This window comes from Leucoraja erinacea, chromosome 40, assembly GCF_028641065.1.
Source record: "Leucoraja erinacea ecotype New England chromosome 40, Leri_hhj_1, whole genome shotgun sequence".
NCBI lineage: Eukaryota > Metazoa > Chordata > Chondrichthyes > Rajiformes > Rajidae > Leucoraja > Leucoraja erinaceus.
In genome coordinates, this window is record NC_073416.1 from 4,752,137 (window position 1) to 4,768,973 (window position 16,837).

Below are 16,837 nucleotides of genomic sequence, written 5' to 3' on the forward strand. Positions count from 1 at the left end.
AATAAAATAATTATTGCAGGTGGTGTTTGTTTTTGAACTGGCATATTTTTATGATCAGAGCAGACTAAGCTTTGGCAAATCTGACCAAGTGAAGATCTTTTGGAGGAATTTCTCTATTTATCTATTCACAATGATGAGGAAAAGGAAAATAACATTGCATCTTGGTTTGAAGAACAGCATTTGGAAAACCCCATTTACATTTGAGATTCTACAATCCAAGGTTGACAAAATGTAAAATGAAACAGAAGTTTAGATAATTTTCTCATCTTCAGTTCTCTTTATGCCCTCTTGCTCCACGTGGTCCCATCTAACTAGCAAAGCGGCAGTAATTTCCATTTTTTCCCAAGCTTTTTCCATTGAGAGTAGGGAAGATTCAAACAAGAGGACATGATTTGAGAATTAAGGGACAGAAGCTTTGGGGTAACATGAGGGGGAACTTCTTTACTCAGAGAGTGGTAGCTGTGTGGAATAAGCTTCCAGTGGAAGTGGTGGAGGCAGGTTCGATTTTATCATTTAAAAATAAATTCGATAGGTATATGGACGGGAAAGAAATGGAGGGTTATGGTCTGAGTGCAGGTAGATGGGACTAGGGGAGAATAAGTGTTCGGCACGGACTAGAAGGGCCGAGATGGCCTGTTTCCGTGCTGTAATTGTTATGTGGTTAATTGGGATTTTTCCTCCACCCTCCCCACAACTGTTCTTGCTGCCTGAAATTTAAAAAATCGTTGTAGGTTAACTTTGCTTTAGATTTCTAGAAAAGTGGGAATGTCAGGATAAAATCAGTATGAGAAAATGTCGTCTATTTGCAATTTTTTTTTATGCCTTAAGTTAGAAAATTGCTAAATTGCTTCACAGCATACTCTTAAGTCAAAACTGAACCAGAGTGAAATATTTGGACAGATAACCAGTAACTTGGCAGAGAATCATATTTTAAGGAGGGTTTTCTAAGGATGAGTGAGATTAAGTGGCAAAGAAGATCTAAGGAGAATGCAAACTTGTCTGGATAGCTGAAGACTAGGTCAACACTGGTGGGGCAAAGAAGGTGTGGGAAATGCAAGAGGTCCGAATTAGTGGAAGTAGAATGTGCATAGGTCAGTTTTTTTGAGTTATTGAGTTGAGGGGTTTATAGAAGTGGAAACCATGAGACAGTTGAAGAATTTGAAGAAAAGGATGAGAATTTTATAATTATGTTGCTGGTCTGGAAGTCAATATGTGTTAGCAAGCACTGAGATGACGGATGAATGGTACATGGTCTGATCGTAGAAAGCGGTCTGGAGATTTGGATAAACTTTTGTGTATGGAGAGTGGAACAGTGAAAGCAACACAATTAGATGGGCTGATCCAGAGGTATAGAAGAACAATTGGGTAAATGGGCAATGGCTCATTGCAATTGGGATGCAGAGGTTGCAACATATACTTTGAATGATCTATGCTAGAATTTGAGGGATCATACACAAGTTATTTATGCTGGTAAGATGACCCCAAGCAGACATTTAGTTTTAACATAAGTGGGAAAAACAGATGTGGTCACTGCTTCCTAATGTACCATCTTTTAGACACTCCGATATCTGTGGCTGGTAAGAGATAGGGAAACTATCTTTAATTAAGAGTGCAGTGAGAGTTTGATATTAAATGAGTTTGTTAACATTGCCGTAAATATAATTTGAGATGAGTATTATTGCTGCTTAACTGTACTGTTTCATTCGATTTTCGAACTGAACACTTTTTGTTTGCAAATACGATTTGCGGTTGAGTTTCAGATTTGAGCCATCGTTTCCAATACGTCCTTTTGTTCGAGGTGCTTTGTGTTGCTTGGATTTTAGTTCATTGACATGTGTTCCACTGTTTAGTTTCACTTTTTGGTACATGCCTTTTAGGACTTATGTGCCACTTACTATTTCAATATCTTTTTAACATCCCGAAGAATAGCTATTCGTCGGATATGTTTAAATATTTTTTGCGATCCGTCTTTGGAACTGAAACGTTCACAGTTTTACTTCGAAACGGATGGGATGGGGTTTTCTGTCGGAACTGGATATTTTATTGCATTGATCCGTTGCGGTTTGTATCTGCAGATTTCGCTGCTCATTTGGATATTTAAGATGCCTTTCAGACGCTCTTTATATATATTTTAATAACCTTTTAAAATAACGATCGCTGTAATTTTGCTCAAAATTTCCCCTAAACTGGAACGGGCGTTTGGGAGCCACTGTTTCTAACCGGAACGGAAGTGATGACGTTTCCGTCGCTCCTCTAGATGTTTTTGCTCCTCTTCACTTTTCATTTTCTCGTATTCTTCCCCCCTCCTCCCTCCCTCCCTCTGTAGGTTATAGTGAAGGCGGCTTTTTCTTTTAAAATTACCTTTACTCTTTAGTTTTGTTGAATGTTTTTAATTACTTCAAGACAGGAAACAGTGAAGCCGAACCCGGAGTGAGTGAGGAGTGGCCGGGGCCCGAGCTGGAGCTGGAGCCTCCTGCCCGAGGCCAATGTCGATCATAAAGCTTTCTATACAAGGAATGGGACCAGCCATGCAGTGGGGAATTTCCATCAAGATTTACGGAGTGTGGGAGGTATAGGAATAGGGCAAGCAATAAGGTAAATAGTTTCCCGGCGGTATCGATTACTAATTTGGCGGTTTGTAATTTGTTCAGTGTAAAGTATTGCGATTTTAAAAAAAAACAGGAATCTGACTTGAAACAGTGGAAAGTTAATAAAATGTTGCTATTTCGGAAGTATGTAAATAACAATATATGCCTTGAGGAAAAATAAACATTGGAAATGGATAGAGAAATCCAGTTTAATTCGCATTGGCCTTCACAAAGCCATATAAGGTCAGGTCAATTACTTTGTGTGACCTTTTGTTTTGTTATTGCTGTTTGAATTATGAACAGTTCTGAAATCATTGCACTTGTGTATGCAAAGGTAGGTTCACATGGAAGATTTTTTTTCCATGGAAGTGCAGTAGTTAGCTTGAGTGGCTTGCAAAATGGACATCCTATTTTGTGTGGTGGGGTGCCAAAAGTAATGTGTATATGAGAGCATTTTTTTGTTGTGCAGGGACAGTCCAGCATTGCATGCTGTGCAGTGTTTGCTGGCAAGAAGCGCCTTGTTTATTTTAATCCCTGTTGTGTAAATTCAACGATACCGGTGATTGGTACAAACTTGTATTTAAGTAAAATTAAAGCTGTGAGGTGTTACTATATGCACATATGCAAGAGTTTGACAGTTTTATTTTGTAATTAGGTCGATTATTGTTTTTCGTGAATACAAGTGAATTTTGTGAACAGTTATGTGAATTTTTATTTGAAATCTATGACCATCATTTTGACTGTACCTTTGCCGGTAGACGGTATTGTAGCTCGTGGCTATTTATTTTTATGGTATTAGTTTGAAAACATAAAATTGCATATGTTTCTCGCTGTGCCATGTAATTGTTTACATTTGCAGTATGCTTTAGTTTCATGTTTATTGTTCATTTCGATCCTCCCCTCATCTCAGCATACTGCTAAACCTATGTGTGTTACAAAATAAAATCCTATCTATCTATGTTCGAACCTTAATTTAGGGGGAACCAAGAATTGAAGCGTACAGTGAATTTGATCTTGTGTATCTCCGCACCATTTGCAGCAAATGGTGCATATAAAGGGTATGAAAAAGACACAATTAACTGTTATTTTTGTCTCCTCTTGCAATAATTGTCCTTAAATTGTTGAGCATTTCATAGTTGAAATTGTTATCACATGTTTTGGAATGCTTATAAAACTACTACTACTTCCTCAATTTTAATGAACTATTAGTGCTGTTGAAGAGATCTCTACCAGTGTTTCTGCCCCACATAAGTGTACTTCGTATAGTCTTGTTGGCTTAGTCTTTTTTTCTTATGCACCTGGCATCTCCTTAAATTAATCAAGGGGTATTAAATTGATCTCTATTTGCCTCAGGCACACTGCGATCCGTATTTTAACCTTTTCCTGTACACAGCTCTTTTATTTTTTAATTGCATTTATTAGTGAGCTTTGAGCTCCTCCATCAACTGAAACATTTGCTCATGTCATGTCTCACTTTGTTTTAGTGGAAGACGGTTAAAACATTGTCAAAATCATCATTTGCAGCCCATCCTTAAATGCCCTTGAGAAAATGTCAGTGAGCCACATTGAAGCACTGAAGGCATTCTGGTGAAGGCATTGGGACAGCATTGATGGGCAGGGTGGTTCAGGATTTAAGCTCAACAGCATTGAAAGAATGGCGCTTATTTTTCTAAGTCGGATGGTGTTTGAGTTGGCAAGGAATCAGCAGGATATATTCCCATGTGCCCGCTGCCTTTATTGAGCTTGGGAGCATTTGCCAACCATTTACTTTTGTCCTTTTTAAGGATTTGGGAAATATCATCTTGACAAAAGAATGATCTTCATGGCTAATTACATAGAAACATAGAAAATAGGCACAGGAGGAGGTAATGTGGCCCTTCGAGACAGCACCGCCATTCATTGTGATCATGTCTGATCATCCACAATCAGTAACCCCTGCCTGCCTTCTCCCCATATGCCTTCATTCTGCTAGCCCCTAGAGTGAATTGGCTTCCACTGCTTCTCTGGCAGAGAATTCCACAAATTCACAACTCTCTGGGTGAAAAAATTACCATTAGTTTTCTTCACTGCCCACTGTACCTGCATGTTTACTTTCAGTGACTGGTGTACAAGGACACCCAGGTCTCGTTGCACTTCCCTTTTTCCTAATCTGACACCATTGAGATAATAATCTGTCTCCTTGTTGCCACCAAAGTGGATTACCTCACATTTATCTACATTATACTGCATCTGCCATGCATCTGCCCACTCACTCAACCTGTCCAAGTCGCCCTGCAACCTCCTAGCATCTTCTTCACAGTTCACACTGTCACCCAGCTTAGTGTCATCTGCAAATTTGCTAGTGTTACTTTTAACCCCATCATCTAAATCATTAATATTTCTAGGGCCACTTCCTTGAGGACCCTAGGATGTAGACCATCAGGCCCTGAGGATTTATCAACCTTCAGTCCCATCAGTCGATCCAATACTATTTCTCGCCTAATGCAAATTTCTTTCAGTTCCTCTGTCTCCCGAGATCATCTGTCCTCCAGTACATCTGAGAGATTGTTTGTATCTTCCTTAATGAAAACAGAACCAAAGTACCTGTTCAACTCTTCTGCCATTTCCTTGTTCCCCATAATAATTTCACCTGTTTCTGCCTTCAAGGGGTCCCCATTTGTCTTTACTAATCTTTTTCTCTTAACATAGCTAAATAAGCTTTTACTATCCTTCTTTATATTCTTGGCCAGCCTCCCACCGTACTCAATCTTTTTACCCTTTTTGTTGCCTTCTGTTGTCATTTGAAAGTTTCCCAATCCTCTGGCTTCCCGTAACTCTTTGCTGTGTTATACACCTTTTCTTTTAGTTTTATTCCATCCCTAACTTCCCTTGTCAACCACGGTTGCCTCTTACTCCCCTTAGAATCTTTCTTCCTCTTTGGAATGAAACGATCCTGCATCTTCTATGCCCAGAAATTCTTGCCATTGCTGTTCCACCGTCATTCCTGCTGGGATCCTTTTCCAGTCAACCTTGGCCAGCTCCTCTCTCATGCCTTCATAGTCCCCTTTGTTCAACTGCAAACTGACACTTCGGATTTAACCTTCTCCCTCTCAAATTGCAGATTAAAACTTATCATGTTAGGGTCATACATTGTATGTTGGTGAGCATTGTATGTGTGTATTTTACTGTTATTTCCATCTTTGTGCATATAGTGTTTGTGTCATGCAGACCCACCCAGGCTGGTTTGCCTTAATTTTTCCATTTGTGCTTGTGGCTTTTGAGTGTGCCTGCAAATTGATGGGGTAAAGCAAATTTTATGCGTGGGCTTGTGCATTGTTTAATTCGATGCGAGGAGAATAGAATTTGGTCTGATCCTTCAGGGGTTGAACAGAAGGCTGAAAGGTAGAGATTTTGTATGCTTTGTAAATTTGCATCTCAGAATTTAATCTTTGATTAGAATAGTGCACATTCTGAGTGATTGTGCTGATTTGTATCAGTTTCAGAGAAAGGCGAGTATTCATATTTTCCCCCCCCCCCCCCCCCCCCCCCCCCCCCCAATTCCATGTTGTTTAAAAGAAGTACAAGTAGATTCAGTGGGAAGAATTTTCCTCTGGTCTGTTTGGCGCTGCATTTTAAACACAAGTGTACAATGCGTTTTCATACTGCAAATAGTGAACAGAATTAGAATGTTTGTGATTTGCTTATTTGTAATTTCACTTTAGCAGTGAATGTGAACTGGGTTTTGACTTTTCTTGGCCGGCATATACCCATAATTTTTTGTTTCATCAGACTTATTCTTATAGCGGTGGGCAATTTACTTTTCAAGTGTGGTTTCAGGGCAAAGCCTGAATTTCATGTTTTAAAAAAAAAACGATTTGAGTTTCCTTGTAAGAATATTTTTCCCAATCTATTTTTCAGGTGTTTTAGTGAGGGGTGTCGGATCTGGCAAAGGAGTTCAGTATGGATGGGATGGAATCGAGCAATGAGGACAATTGTTCCAGTGCCACAGGTATATCTCTTTGTATCTGTAGTTAGTTTATGTGTGTTTATTTTGTACTAAACCTGTGTGTCATTTGGAGTGGACTGAAAAAGTGGCCTTTTGGGAACTGGTCCATTATTAAAATGTTCTAATGCTTGACAACTTATCTATCGTCACCTCGCATATGCATCCTTCCAGCTCCACGGTAATTGCTCCTGTCAGTTTATCTGACATTCAGTTACATGGTCTTTGGCTATTTACACTAGATTTTTTCCACTTGTTCTAAGCTGCAAGTCATACTCCCATCCCATCTATTTCACCACCCATCCTGACACGAAGGAAACTAATTCGGATTTGATGTTACTTGCTTAAAATCTTAAGTAGGCTAAAGGATTAAAATGAGATCCATTGTTTCATCTTGCTGTTGACAATTGTGTTCTGCCACTTAACCTCTTCAATTTCAAAAGGTGGGAGGAATGAAAATGGTTTGGATATAAGCTAGTTGGATCGATTGAACAATAGCAGTCCAGAACAAAATAGTGATTCTGCAGGCTACGTGGAACTGTCATTTGAAATCTGCTCATCCTGTGAGATTCATGTGTTTGACCCCCAGCATTTGTTAAGCTCGGTGATAAATTTATTCTTAAAGAGCCTGTCCCACTTACGCGACCTTTACAGGCGACTGCCGGCACCCGTCATAGGTCGCCGAAATTTTCAACATGTTGAAAATTCAGTGGTGACCAGAAATACGCTACGACTCTTTGGCGACCTCTCACGACCATACAGGCGAGCGCTGGCGACATGTTGCGCGAGACCTCTCACCACCATAGGAGACCTCACGACTATACAGCTTATGGTTTGAGAGGTCTCCAAAGAGTCATAGCGTCTTTCTGGTTGCCGCTGAATTTTCAACATGTTGAAAATTTTGGCGACCTATGACGTGTGCCGGCAACCGTCTGTAAAGGTCGCGTAAGTAGGACAGGCCCTTAAGTGTTTTAAAGGAGGTGGTGAATTTCATCATTTATGCTAATGGTTTATTCAAGCATATAAGGGAATTGAAGCAAGCCTACTTTGCAATCTGCTAGGAAATGGGATCAACAGTCAGTGATTCTGTCAGTTAGTGTCTTGTTGGTTTTCATTGACTAAATCTGTTAGTTGCTTGATTGATTGTTGGAGAGAGCAAGCAGCGTTGTCATTAGTCTTCACTGTTTCGGGAATGAAATGGGCCAGGTTGAATAACTTCTTCAATTTCTTCAATCTCCTATGTGTAACCCTTTATTTTTGTCTTAATTTTCAACCATGTTTTGCGTTCTCTTGCATTCTTTTTGTTAGCATTATATGCTATTTTAAAGCCAAGTAAAATCTAAAAATGTGCATGTTTGCAATTTATTGTAGACATAGTTTTATCAGTGAAAAACCCCAATTCCTCCAAGTGGACCTTCACCAATGTTTATTGCTTAAAACTAAGAAATGTAATTATATTTTTGGTATCCAACCTCATATGAATCCACAAAGCCCAGTTTTAATATGTTGCAGGAGGATGTCTAGAAGGTGGTGGGTCTAGAACCAAGGGTCACAGGCTCCGAATTTATGGGAAGCTATTCAAGACTGAGATGAGGGGTGCTCAATGTTTGAAATTCTCTAATCCAGATGGTCTCTGGCGCTCCAGAGGAACCTGTGTCTTTGGCGCTGTAAGGCAGCAACTGTGCTACCCTTACTTAGGTGTTCTTTATATGGGCAGGAATTGTTTGGTGCTGTCTGTGACCTTTAACTGGATCTTCAGTTAGTTACTTTGTCTTGAAATCTAAGTACAAAGGGCATATTTATATAGGCCCACCACCGTTTTTCCGGCAACTGATGGTCGGGCGCCCCCTTTTAATCCAGAGAGAATCACGAGAGCGCACCCGCATGTCTCCCCGAAAATGTGGCGTCTAGGCTGGGTGAGGCAGCCAATCACCACCTTATCAGAGCTTCCACGCTAATCGGCGGGTCGAATGTGCCGCCTACGGCTGGGGCTCTGGAACTCTGGCCCGGCCCGAGCCAGCAGATCTGTTACCATACCCGTCTTCGCGGGCTGGTATCTCGGCCCCTCCAAAGTAATGACCACTGGTCTGGCAAAATGGATAATGCATTTCCTGACCACTGGTCTGGAAAATCGGTGATAGTCCTTGGGTACAGCAACTAATAATCAATACTTCAGCACTGTCGGGCGTCATTGCCTTTTCCTATGTCAAATTGGCGCAGGATTAAGTTTCTCCCAGATATTTTGCATCCTCGCCTAAGCAATGATTTGTTCGATGAGGTTCAATGGAAGGCAATAGCCTTTAAGCGCACTATCCAAATTAGCATTCTCCATTTGTGAATGCAGTTAAGTGTTTGCCAGGTCTTTATTTAGTAATTTCACTAACATCCCCACATTTTCCAGCACGTTGCATTGAGTAACTAAGGGGAGCTGGAATCATGGGCAAGTTCCCTTCCCCAAACTATTTCTTATCCTGGGAATTTGAGGCAAGTTATGTTTCTTGTACTGCCATTGATCAGTCAATTTGAACCAGAAATTCAATTGTTACTTCGTTACGTAAAGATACATCGTTCATGGCCTATTGTTAGGTAAAAGTACAGCAATGATAAGAATGCTGAATCGAATGCCTAGCTTGTGTGCTTTTTCTTTGAATCTCGCACTCATCCACCTTTTCTCTCACCACCCCCGCACAGATGGAGGGTGCACAGTGGGACACTTGTGCAATCAGACACCTTAATTGTTAATTTAAACAAGAATACATATTTAATTCCCATTCTGACTTTTCTGTGTCCAAGCAAAAGCTTAGAGATTTCTTAGTACTGTGATTCAGATGATCGAGTAACTTTGCTGGGAAATGATTCAAGAATTAGGCTTGTATATGTAATCTTGTGGGAAATCGCATATCAGTAGACAATAGGTGCAGGAGTAGGCTATTTGGCCCTTCGAGCCAGCACCGCCATTCAATATGATCATGGCTGATCATCCACAATCAGTACCCCGTTCCTGCCTTCTCCCCACTTGACTCTGATATCCCTTATTGCCCCAACCTAAAGGAAAATACTTTTTTTCTCACGTATGATTGTGTTTATTTGATGGAGGGGGCATATAATGAACATTAATTTAACATTTAAGAAAAGCACATGAATAAGTAGGTGATTTTACAAAAGACATTTCAGAAATTATTAAATATAAGATGATCAGAGTTGGAATGGTGTCTTTTTTTTTTGTTGCAGCTATGAATGTTGACTCTGCTGAAACAAGTTGTTTGGCAGAAGAAGATGAAGGTGATCCGTCTGAATCTCATGGCTGTTCAAAGCAAGGAGGAGCATTGGAGCCAGTCTTGAAAGACCAACATAAGGACAAGTGCAGGTAAGATGAGAAATGTACAGAAGGCGTTCAGTGGTTGGATATCATTCAAGTTTCTGGGAGTGCAAAAACTAGAAATGCACTTCCTTGAATCCACCATTGGCTGTTTAATCACTGGATTAGCCTAGTATGCAGGAACAACAAGTAGTCTTGTTTATTGTCATATGCACAAGTATGGTATGCAGCAGTATCACAGGCACATAGACTCAGATGACCCGTGAAAACATATTATGTATAAATTCACAATGTACAAGACAGCGAAAAGAAAAAGACTGGGCATAATAAAACAAGATATTACTGCAAAGCACAGTTACTAATCAAGTCTATGGGTGTGTTCTATGGCCAGGGTAGGATTAGGGATGTGCAGGTCGGTTCAAGAACCTGAAGGAATGGTGCTGTTTCTGAACCTGGTGGTGTGGGGATTTGGACTTCCTGCCTGGCGGTAGGAGAGAGAAAAGGGCTTTGCCCAGATGGTGAGAATCCTTAATGGATGCCACCTCCCTGAGACAGCTTGTGATGGTGGGGAGGTTCTGTGCACTTGATGGTTCAGACTGAATCCCCCACTCTGCAACCTCATATGTTGGAATTTATATACCAGGATATGATACAACCAATCAGGATACTTTCTACAGTGCATCTGTTGAAATTTATTAGAGTGTTCTGTGACATGCCAGATTTCTTTAAACATCTAAGAAAGTAGAGGCGCTGGTCCAGGAATTTGAAGCTGCTAACTCTCCACCGCCGCCTCACCAGTGAAAACTCTGCGTAGTCTTCCAACTTCTGTTTCTGTAGTCGACGATTAGTTCCATGGTTTAGTTGACATTGAGCGGAGGTTAGAGTGGCACCACTCAACCAGGTGTTCTACCTGTCTCCTGTAAGCCGAGTCACACCACATGTGATCCGGTGTTGTCAGCAAACTTGTAGATAGCATTGGCGCTGTGCGTATCCGTACATTCATGGTATCAAGAGATTAGAGCAGAGGGGCTAAGCACACTGCCTTGGGGTGCACGCTCAAGTTAGGAAAGCGAATCTGAAACTCTATGTGCCAGCATTTCACAGTTTGCTTGGGAACGGAATAGTCGTGTAGTGTGAGGGGGAAAAAAGCTTTTCTGAAATTTGTACCTTAGCTGACCTACCAATCACTCCTGCTTTCAATTAAGTTGTGACCACTGTTCTTAAAGGCATAGTGATTTTTATTTCCTATGGATTTATTGTTGTCTGCGTTCTTTAACTGTTCCCTACATTTTTGTTGCTCCTGTTCCCATATCCCTCAGTATTCTTTTCAATCAGCACACAGGTGATGCACGACAGTTGCATTTAATGAGTTGAATCCATTTTTCCTCCTCCACTCCTATTCCCTCCCATAAAGGTGTTTTGAGGAAGTTCTTAGATTTGTTTTTGTCCCTCCCTCATTCACACAGATGAAATCTGGAACTTAAGCAAACCAGGGTAAAGAGAACTGAAATCTAAGTGCAAAGAGCAAAGAAATAAAACGAAGCAATAAATGCCATGTAAAGAATGCGTCATGGTTGAATACGTTCAAGGTTGCAAGTCCAGTATGAAGTACAGTGGAGAATGTGAAGGGAGTTTGCTGAATCAGATCAGAGTAGTGGTTTATTATCTCCTCGTAACACATGAAAACTTACACAGAACGGTAAGCACAGCAACCGACCCTTTAGCCCACCATGTTTGCCACGACCATGATGCCAGTCTCATCTAATCCCTTTACTAAAGACCATCCACTGTCCTACCCTTATCAATAATCTTTGTCACTTCCTCAAATGAAGTCATGTTTTTCAGATTTTGAATCGATTGTGCAAGTATTTTGCTTAAATGCTTTTGTTTGTGTTATTGGCAGTTTACACGTAGCAATTTAATTATGGGGAAAACAATTGAATAGTAACAAAATATGTCTCTGAAATTGTGTCTAGGAATACAGTATTAGTCAAATTAGATTTTGAAATATGTAAAAGGTAAAAAAAACTATGTAGAAATTGTGATTTAAAAAAAAACCCATACCCATTATGAGAACTTGTGTGTTGATTCTTTCTTTTGACCAGCCTGGAGCAGAAGCTGTGCGTATTTTGTAACTGTGGAGAGCAGAGTTTACATGGACAAAGAGAACTGAAACAATTTGATCCATCAGTTGTGTTGGCCGAACTTGGAAACGGAGGGACTAACAGAACTGAGAGGGAATCGTTGCGGCATGAGAGTGTTTTGGGGGTGGAGGTGCTCTCGGATGAGCTCGCACGAGTGGGCTTTGAGCAAAATGCAACAACAGTGGCTCTCTTTGAGTCAACAGGTGAAAAATTATTATTTTTTGTTTAGAATTCAACATTTTCTCATTGTTCTTAAAGCCATATTTTAGTATTAATATTTCTGTATTAAATGTTGCATGGTGTATCTTTATAAAATTCCTCCTTTCCCCAATAAATTCATGTTGAAAGATTAGACTTTTCATTCATTAAACATCAAGTTATTTTAATCTTGTTTAAATCCATAGCTCTTGATGCCCTGAACAATATGTGTTGTTGGTGATGGGTGCAGTGGTGGATGGAAGCTTTTCTGATTTCTAAGTCTAATCAGTGGTTTGGCACAGAGGTTGGATCCATTGTGATATATATCAATGATTTTGGTGTGATGCAGTAGAAATGATTAGTGAGTTTGCAGACGACAAAAAGATTGGTAGCATTGTGATTAGCAAGGAAAGTTGTTTAGTGCTACGGCAGAGTCGAAATCGGATGAAATGTTGTACAGGGCAGTGCAAGGTGATGCATTTTGGCAAGTCAAATAGGGGAAGTGATATATGCAGTAAATGGTAGGGCACTGAGGATACGTTGATGAACAAAGAGATGTGGGTTCAAGTTCATAGTTCCCTGACCAGTGGCAAAACAGGTAGATAGGGTGGTGAAGAAGGTATGTGGTTTGCTTGACATAAGTAACTGCAAAGTTGGGACATTATGTTGCAACTTTACAAAATACTGGTTAGGCCACACTTGGAGTTTTCTCTGAAGCTCTGGTTGCCGCACTATGTGAAGGATGTGGTTGCACAGGAGAGAGTGCAAGTTCAGGAAAGATTTTGACAGGGTGCAGAGGAGAGTAACTAAAAATGGTTGAGTTACTTTAGTTATGTGTGTGGGTTGGAGAAGCTGCAACAACAAAGATTGTGAGTGGATCTGATAGAGGTATTTAAAGTTGTGAAAGCTATAGATGGAATTTGAATGCACTGCCAGGGTAGTAGTGGTGGTGGTAGGTTTAATTGTAGCAATTGCTTGCTACAATGTGTATCTGAAAGGAAAGAATTTGCACGGCCTTGGGAAAGAGACGTGAGACTGGCTGGAGTGAGACAGTATGGACTTGGCAGGCCAAATAACCACCTCCTACTCTGCAACCATTCTGTGACTTCTGTCTCAATTACCTGGAAAATGCAGCAATTTTTTTTTCCCCTGTATTCTTCTCTCTTCACCCCACGGACCTGTTAGGAGGGATTCGAGTACCCTGTTTGCTTCCCTCTGATCTTTTTGTTATTCTTGACTGCTGCCACTTAGGGTGCCTTTTTATTTTCAGACTAGATATCAAGTCCGAGAGACTCTTTTAGTCTCAATGTGATGCAGTTACCCAATTCAGCATTGTGGCATCTACTGGTGTGTGATCGAACAGAACGCCTCTATGTAGCGTGTGATACTGCATTTATTTTGGCTCAGTTGATAGTTCATTCTTTCTGGAGTCAGAAGCTTGATGGCAGATTTCACAACTTGCAATTCTTAATGCAAGACTGATGGAACAACACACTAGAGGAGGAGTGTTGCATTGTCTTTTAGATCAAATGTCATTTGAAGGTCTTGCCTGCCTGTTTGAATTGTTCCGTTTTAGGATTACAAGACACAGTTTAAAAATCAATGTATTCTTTCCGATTTTTGGCTGCATTCTTCCCTCGGCAATATGTCCAAACAATAATTTAACCGGTCTGTCATCTAATTGTTTTGAGGATTTTTGCCGTGCGCAAAATAGCTGTCACATTTGCTTACGTAATTTGCTGCACTTCAAATAATGAAACATAATTGAAACACTGAGATGTTTGAGTTCAGGTGCTAAATGTATTTTTCTACCCTTTTTATGTAGAGGGATACTGCCAAAAATAGTACTCATGTAAACATTTATTCTTGCACACAGACATTTCCCTCTGTGATACTCTTGACTACTGGTGGCTTAATTGGGTTTCTATTATTTAAGTGTAACTAGTGTCACTGTGTCGGATGTGATTCATTTATGTGGGGCTAAACCATGGGAAAGCAAAATGAGTATTTATACAAATGCGTATTTAGGTATGGAGCTTGGTGCAATTTTTTTCTCTCATTTACTTGCAAGGCCTGGGTTGAAGTTAGCCCTCATTCACTAGCCTGGCATGGCATGTTGCTTGAAGGCTGATGTTAATTTTTTGGGGGACACAAAGTGAACTGAGAGCCATAGAGTTTGGCAGAAAAGTGGATGTGTTTTAGTATCAGCTGGCTCAAGGGGCAAAATGGCTCACACTCTCCTCCTACTTATGTACCTACATTCTTAGGTGAGTGAGTTATAACAGCCTGAATATCATTCCAAGTGGACTTGTGTTCATCAAATGCAAGGGTACATTAGCCAGAGCCATGTTAAAAAAAAAAAAAAAAATGCTAACTTGAGCAGATTTCTGAGTAGCCCAGAACTGTTTTCTCTCTACTCTTTTGCTGAGTATTCCACAATGTCTTTGACGCTGAGTCAAGCTTGAAATCAATGCCTAAATACCACCCTCCCTTCACTGGTCAAGTCTCTTGTCCCCTCTCTAGCTAAGTATCTAGCTAACCCAGCTGTTCCTGCAAACTGAGCCAAATTGAAAAGAATCTAAATAAAGCACTGAGCCAGTTGGCATTTACCAACACGACCTGAATCTAAACGATCTAACGGAATGTAGATTCGATCTGACACACATTTGGGTCCCAGCAGGCTTGGGTTGGGTTACCAGACACTAACTCATAGTTTAGTCTATCTTTTGTAGCCATCTAACCTAATTGGCTGAGCTAGTTTGCAATTGAATATTCTCCCTAAACTGCATTAGGGTCTTCAAATTGGCAGATAAGCTGTTCCAAAGTATTTTTATTAGCTTAATGTATTTGAATGTTAATTTAATAAATTACCAGCAAATAAATATTCTCAATTTTTATTTTGGTTTTTGACAGGTTTGCTCTCCACTGAGTTTTTTTATTCTTGACTTCTCTTTCCATAGGGCATTTCTGGGCTCACCATTGGTGTGCAGCCTGGTCTCATGATGTTGTGCAGGGTGAGGGGCAAGGACTAGTCAATGTGGATAAAGCTGTAATCTCAGGTATCTCGCAGGTGAGCTCGCATCTCAAAGTTCTTCATGTAATGCATTCTGAAGTGTTAGAGGTCTGAGTAATCGTCTTCAATGATTATTACTAACTTTGAGGGCCACAATCTCAACTTGTCAGAGCACTAAATGCGACTGCATAACATGGTGACAGACACATTCGTTTCTGCTTTCTCCCACTTCTATCAACCGTCGTTGACTGAACACAGAAACTAGTGCGAGTAGTTCCACTTAAATAGCTGTGTTAACCTGGATGGTCCCATTTCTTATTGCATCTTCATGATGGAATAAATGGGTGGGGAGGGAGAAGGAAATTGGGATGGATCCAAGGCCTCAAAAATGGGTCCAAAGGCAATTGTAGCAGTTTGGAGTATCTCCTTTCTTGTAAAATCCAATAATAGGCCAGATCCTCTGATTTGTCGACCATTTACTGAAACAACTGTTGCTGCTTACCTGTATTTCTAGTCGGATAGTGGTTAGTACGGATCCACAATCGTTTTTCTGGCAACTAGTGGCCGATCTTTACCTCATTGGGACTTCTGCGGCCGATCGGATTTCCCCCCCTGCGGTCAGGGCTCTGGTTCCATTCCCACAGCCGACTTTGCGGGCCGGTGTCTCTGCACCCAGCAGCCTAGCTGGACCCGTCCGGTACTGTTCAACACCTCTCGGAGGCTGTGACCTCAGTTGGCCCGGCAAAACGGACAATCCAGCAAGGCTCTGGAGCCAAGGGTCCCGTAAAATTGGTGGTGCGCCTGTATCTGAAGTTAAATATTCTTTTTGGATGGTGGTTTCTCATTCTGCATCTGCAGTCGTGTCATAGAGATGCAACACATGTTACACTAATCCTACATTGGTCCCATTGTTTTAATTTCCCCACATTCTCTTCAGTATGCCCCCCCGGGATGAACAGTGGTCAGTTGACCTACTGACCTCCATGTTTCTGGGTTGTGGGAGGAAACCGGAGCACAGACACCTCCCATGTTCTGGATTGATCCTGGGTCACTGGAACTGACAGACACTGGAGAGACCAGCAGCATCACTGACTTGTTGCGCCAGTTGTGAAATGTTTCCATTTTGATGCTGTATTTGTAAAAGAGTGTTTTGTTGCAATGAGTATTTGCCTGCTTTCTATTTCTAGCTAAATGTTGTACTGGAAACGTATAATAACCACGCGCAGCATTTGAAGAGTCACTTTGTTTGTATTTGCTTTCATAGAAATGCGAATATTGTAAGCGGCTGGGTGCCACCATCCGATGCCAGATGGAAGGATGCTTACGCTCGTACCACTTTCCCTGTGCAGCAGCATCTGGATCCTTTCAGTCAATGAAAACCCTGACGCTTCTCTGTCCAGACCATACAGATAAAGCAGTGCAAATAGGTAGTAGAATGTGCTTTTATAGAAACATACATGCTCATGATGTTATTCACGTTGGTTACACAAAAAAGCTGGAGAAACTCAGTGGGTGCAGCAGCATCTATGGAGCGAAGGAAATAGGCAACGTTTCGGGCCAAAACCCTTCTGGAAATAGGCAACGTTTCGGGCC

General features: G+C 40.9%; 1 protein-coding gene across 11 annotated transcripts in view; it reads left to right on the plus strand.

Moving 5' to 3' along the window:
- The window catches only part of kmt2d (lysine (K)-specific methyltransferase 2D), a 133,672-nt gene that overhangs the window by 14,836 nt on the left and 101,999 nt on the right, over nucleotides 1-16,837 (plus strand). For all 11 annotated transcript variants that reach the window (XM_055664509.1, XM_055664512.1, XM_055664508.1 and 8 more), the window contains 5 exons: nucleotides 6,486-6,576; nucleotides 9,802-9,937; nucleotides 11,995-12,236; nucleotides 15,192-15,301; nucleotides 16,509-16,671. In XM_055664509.1, the coding sequence (XP_055520484.1) occupies nucleotides 6,528-6,576; nucleotides 9,802-9,937; nucleotides 11,995-12,236; nucleotides 15,192-15,301; nucleotides 16,509-16,671 (700 nt within the window). In that variant the 5' untranslated portion in view covers nucleotides 6,486-6,527. The remainder of the gene's footprint in view (nucleotides 1-6,485; nucleotides 6,577-9,801; nucleotides 9,938-11,994; nucleotides 12,237-15,191; nucleotides 15,302-16,508; nucleotides 16,672-16,837) is intronic.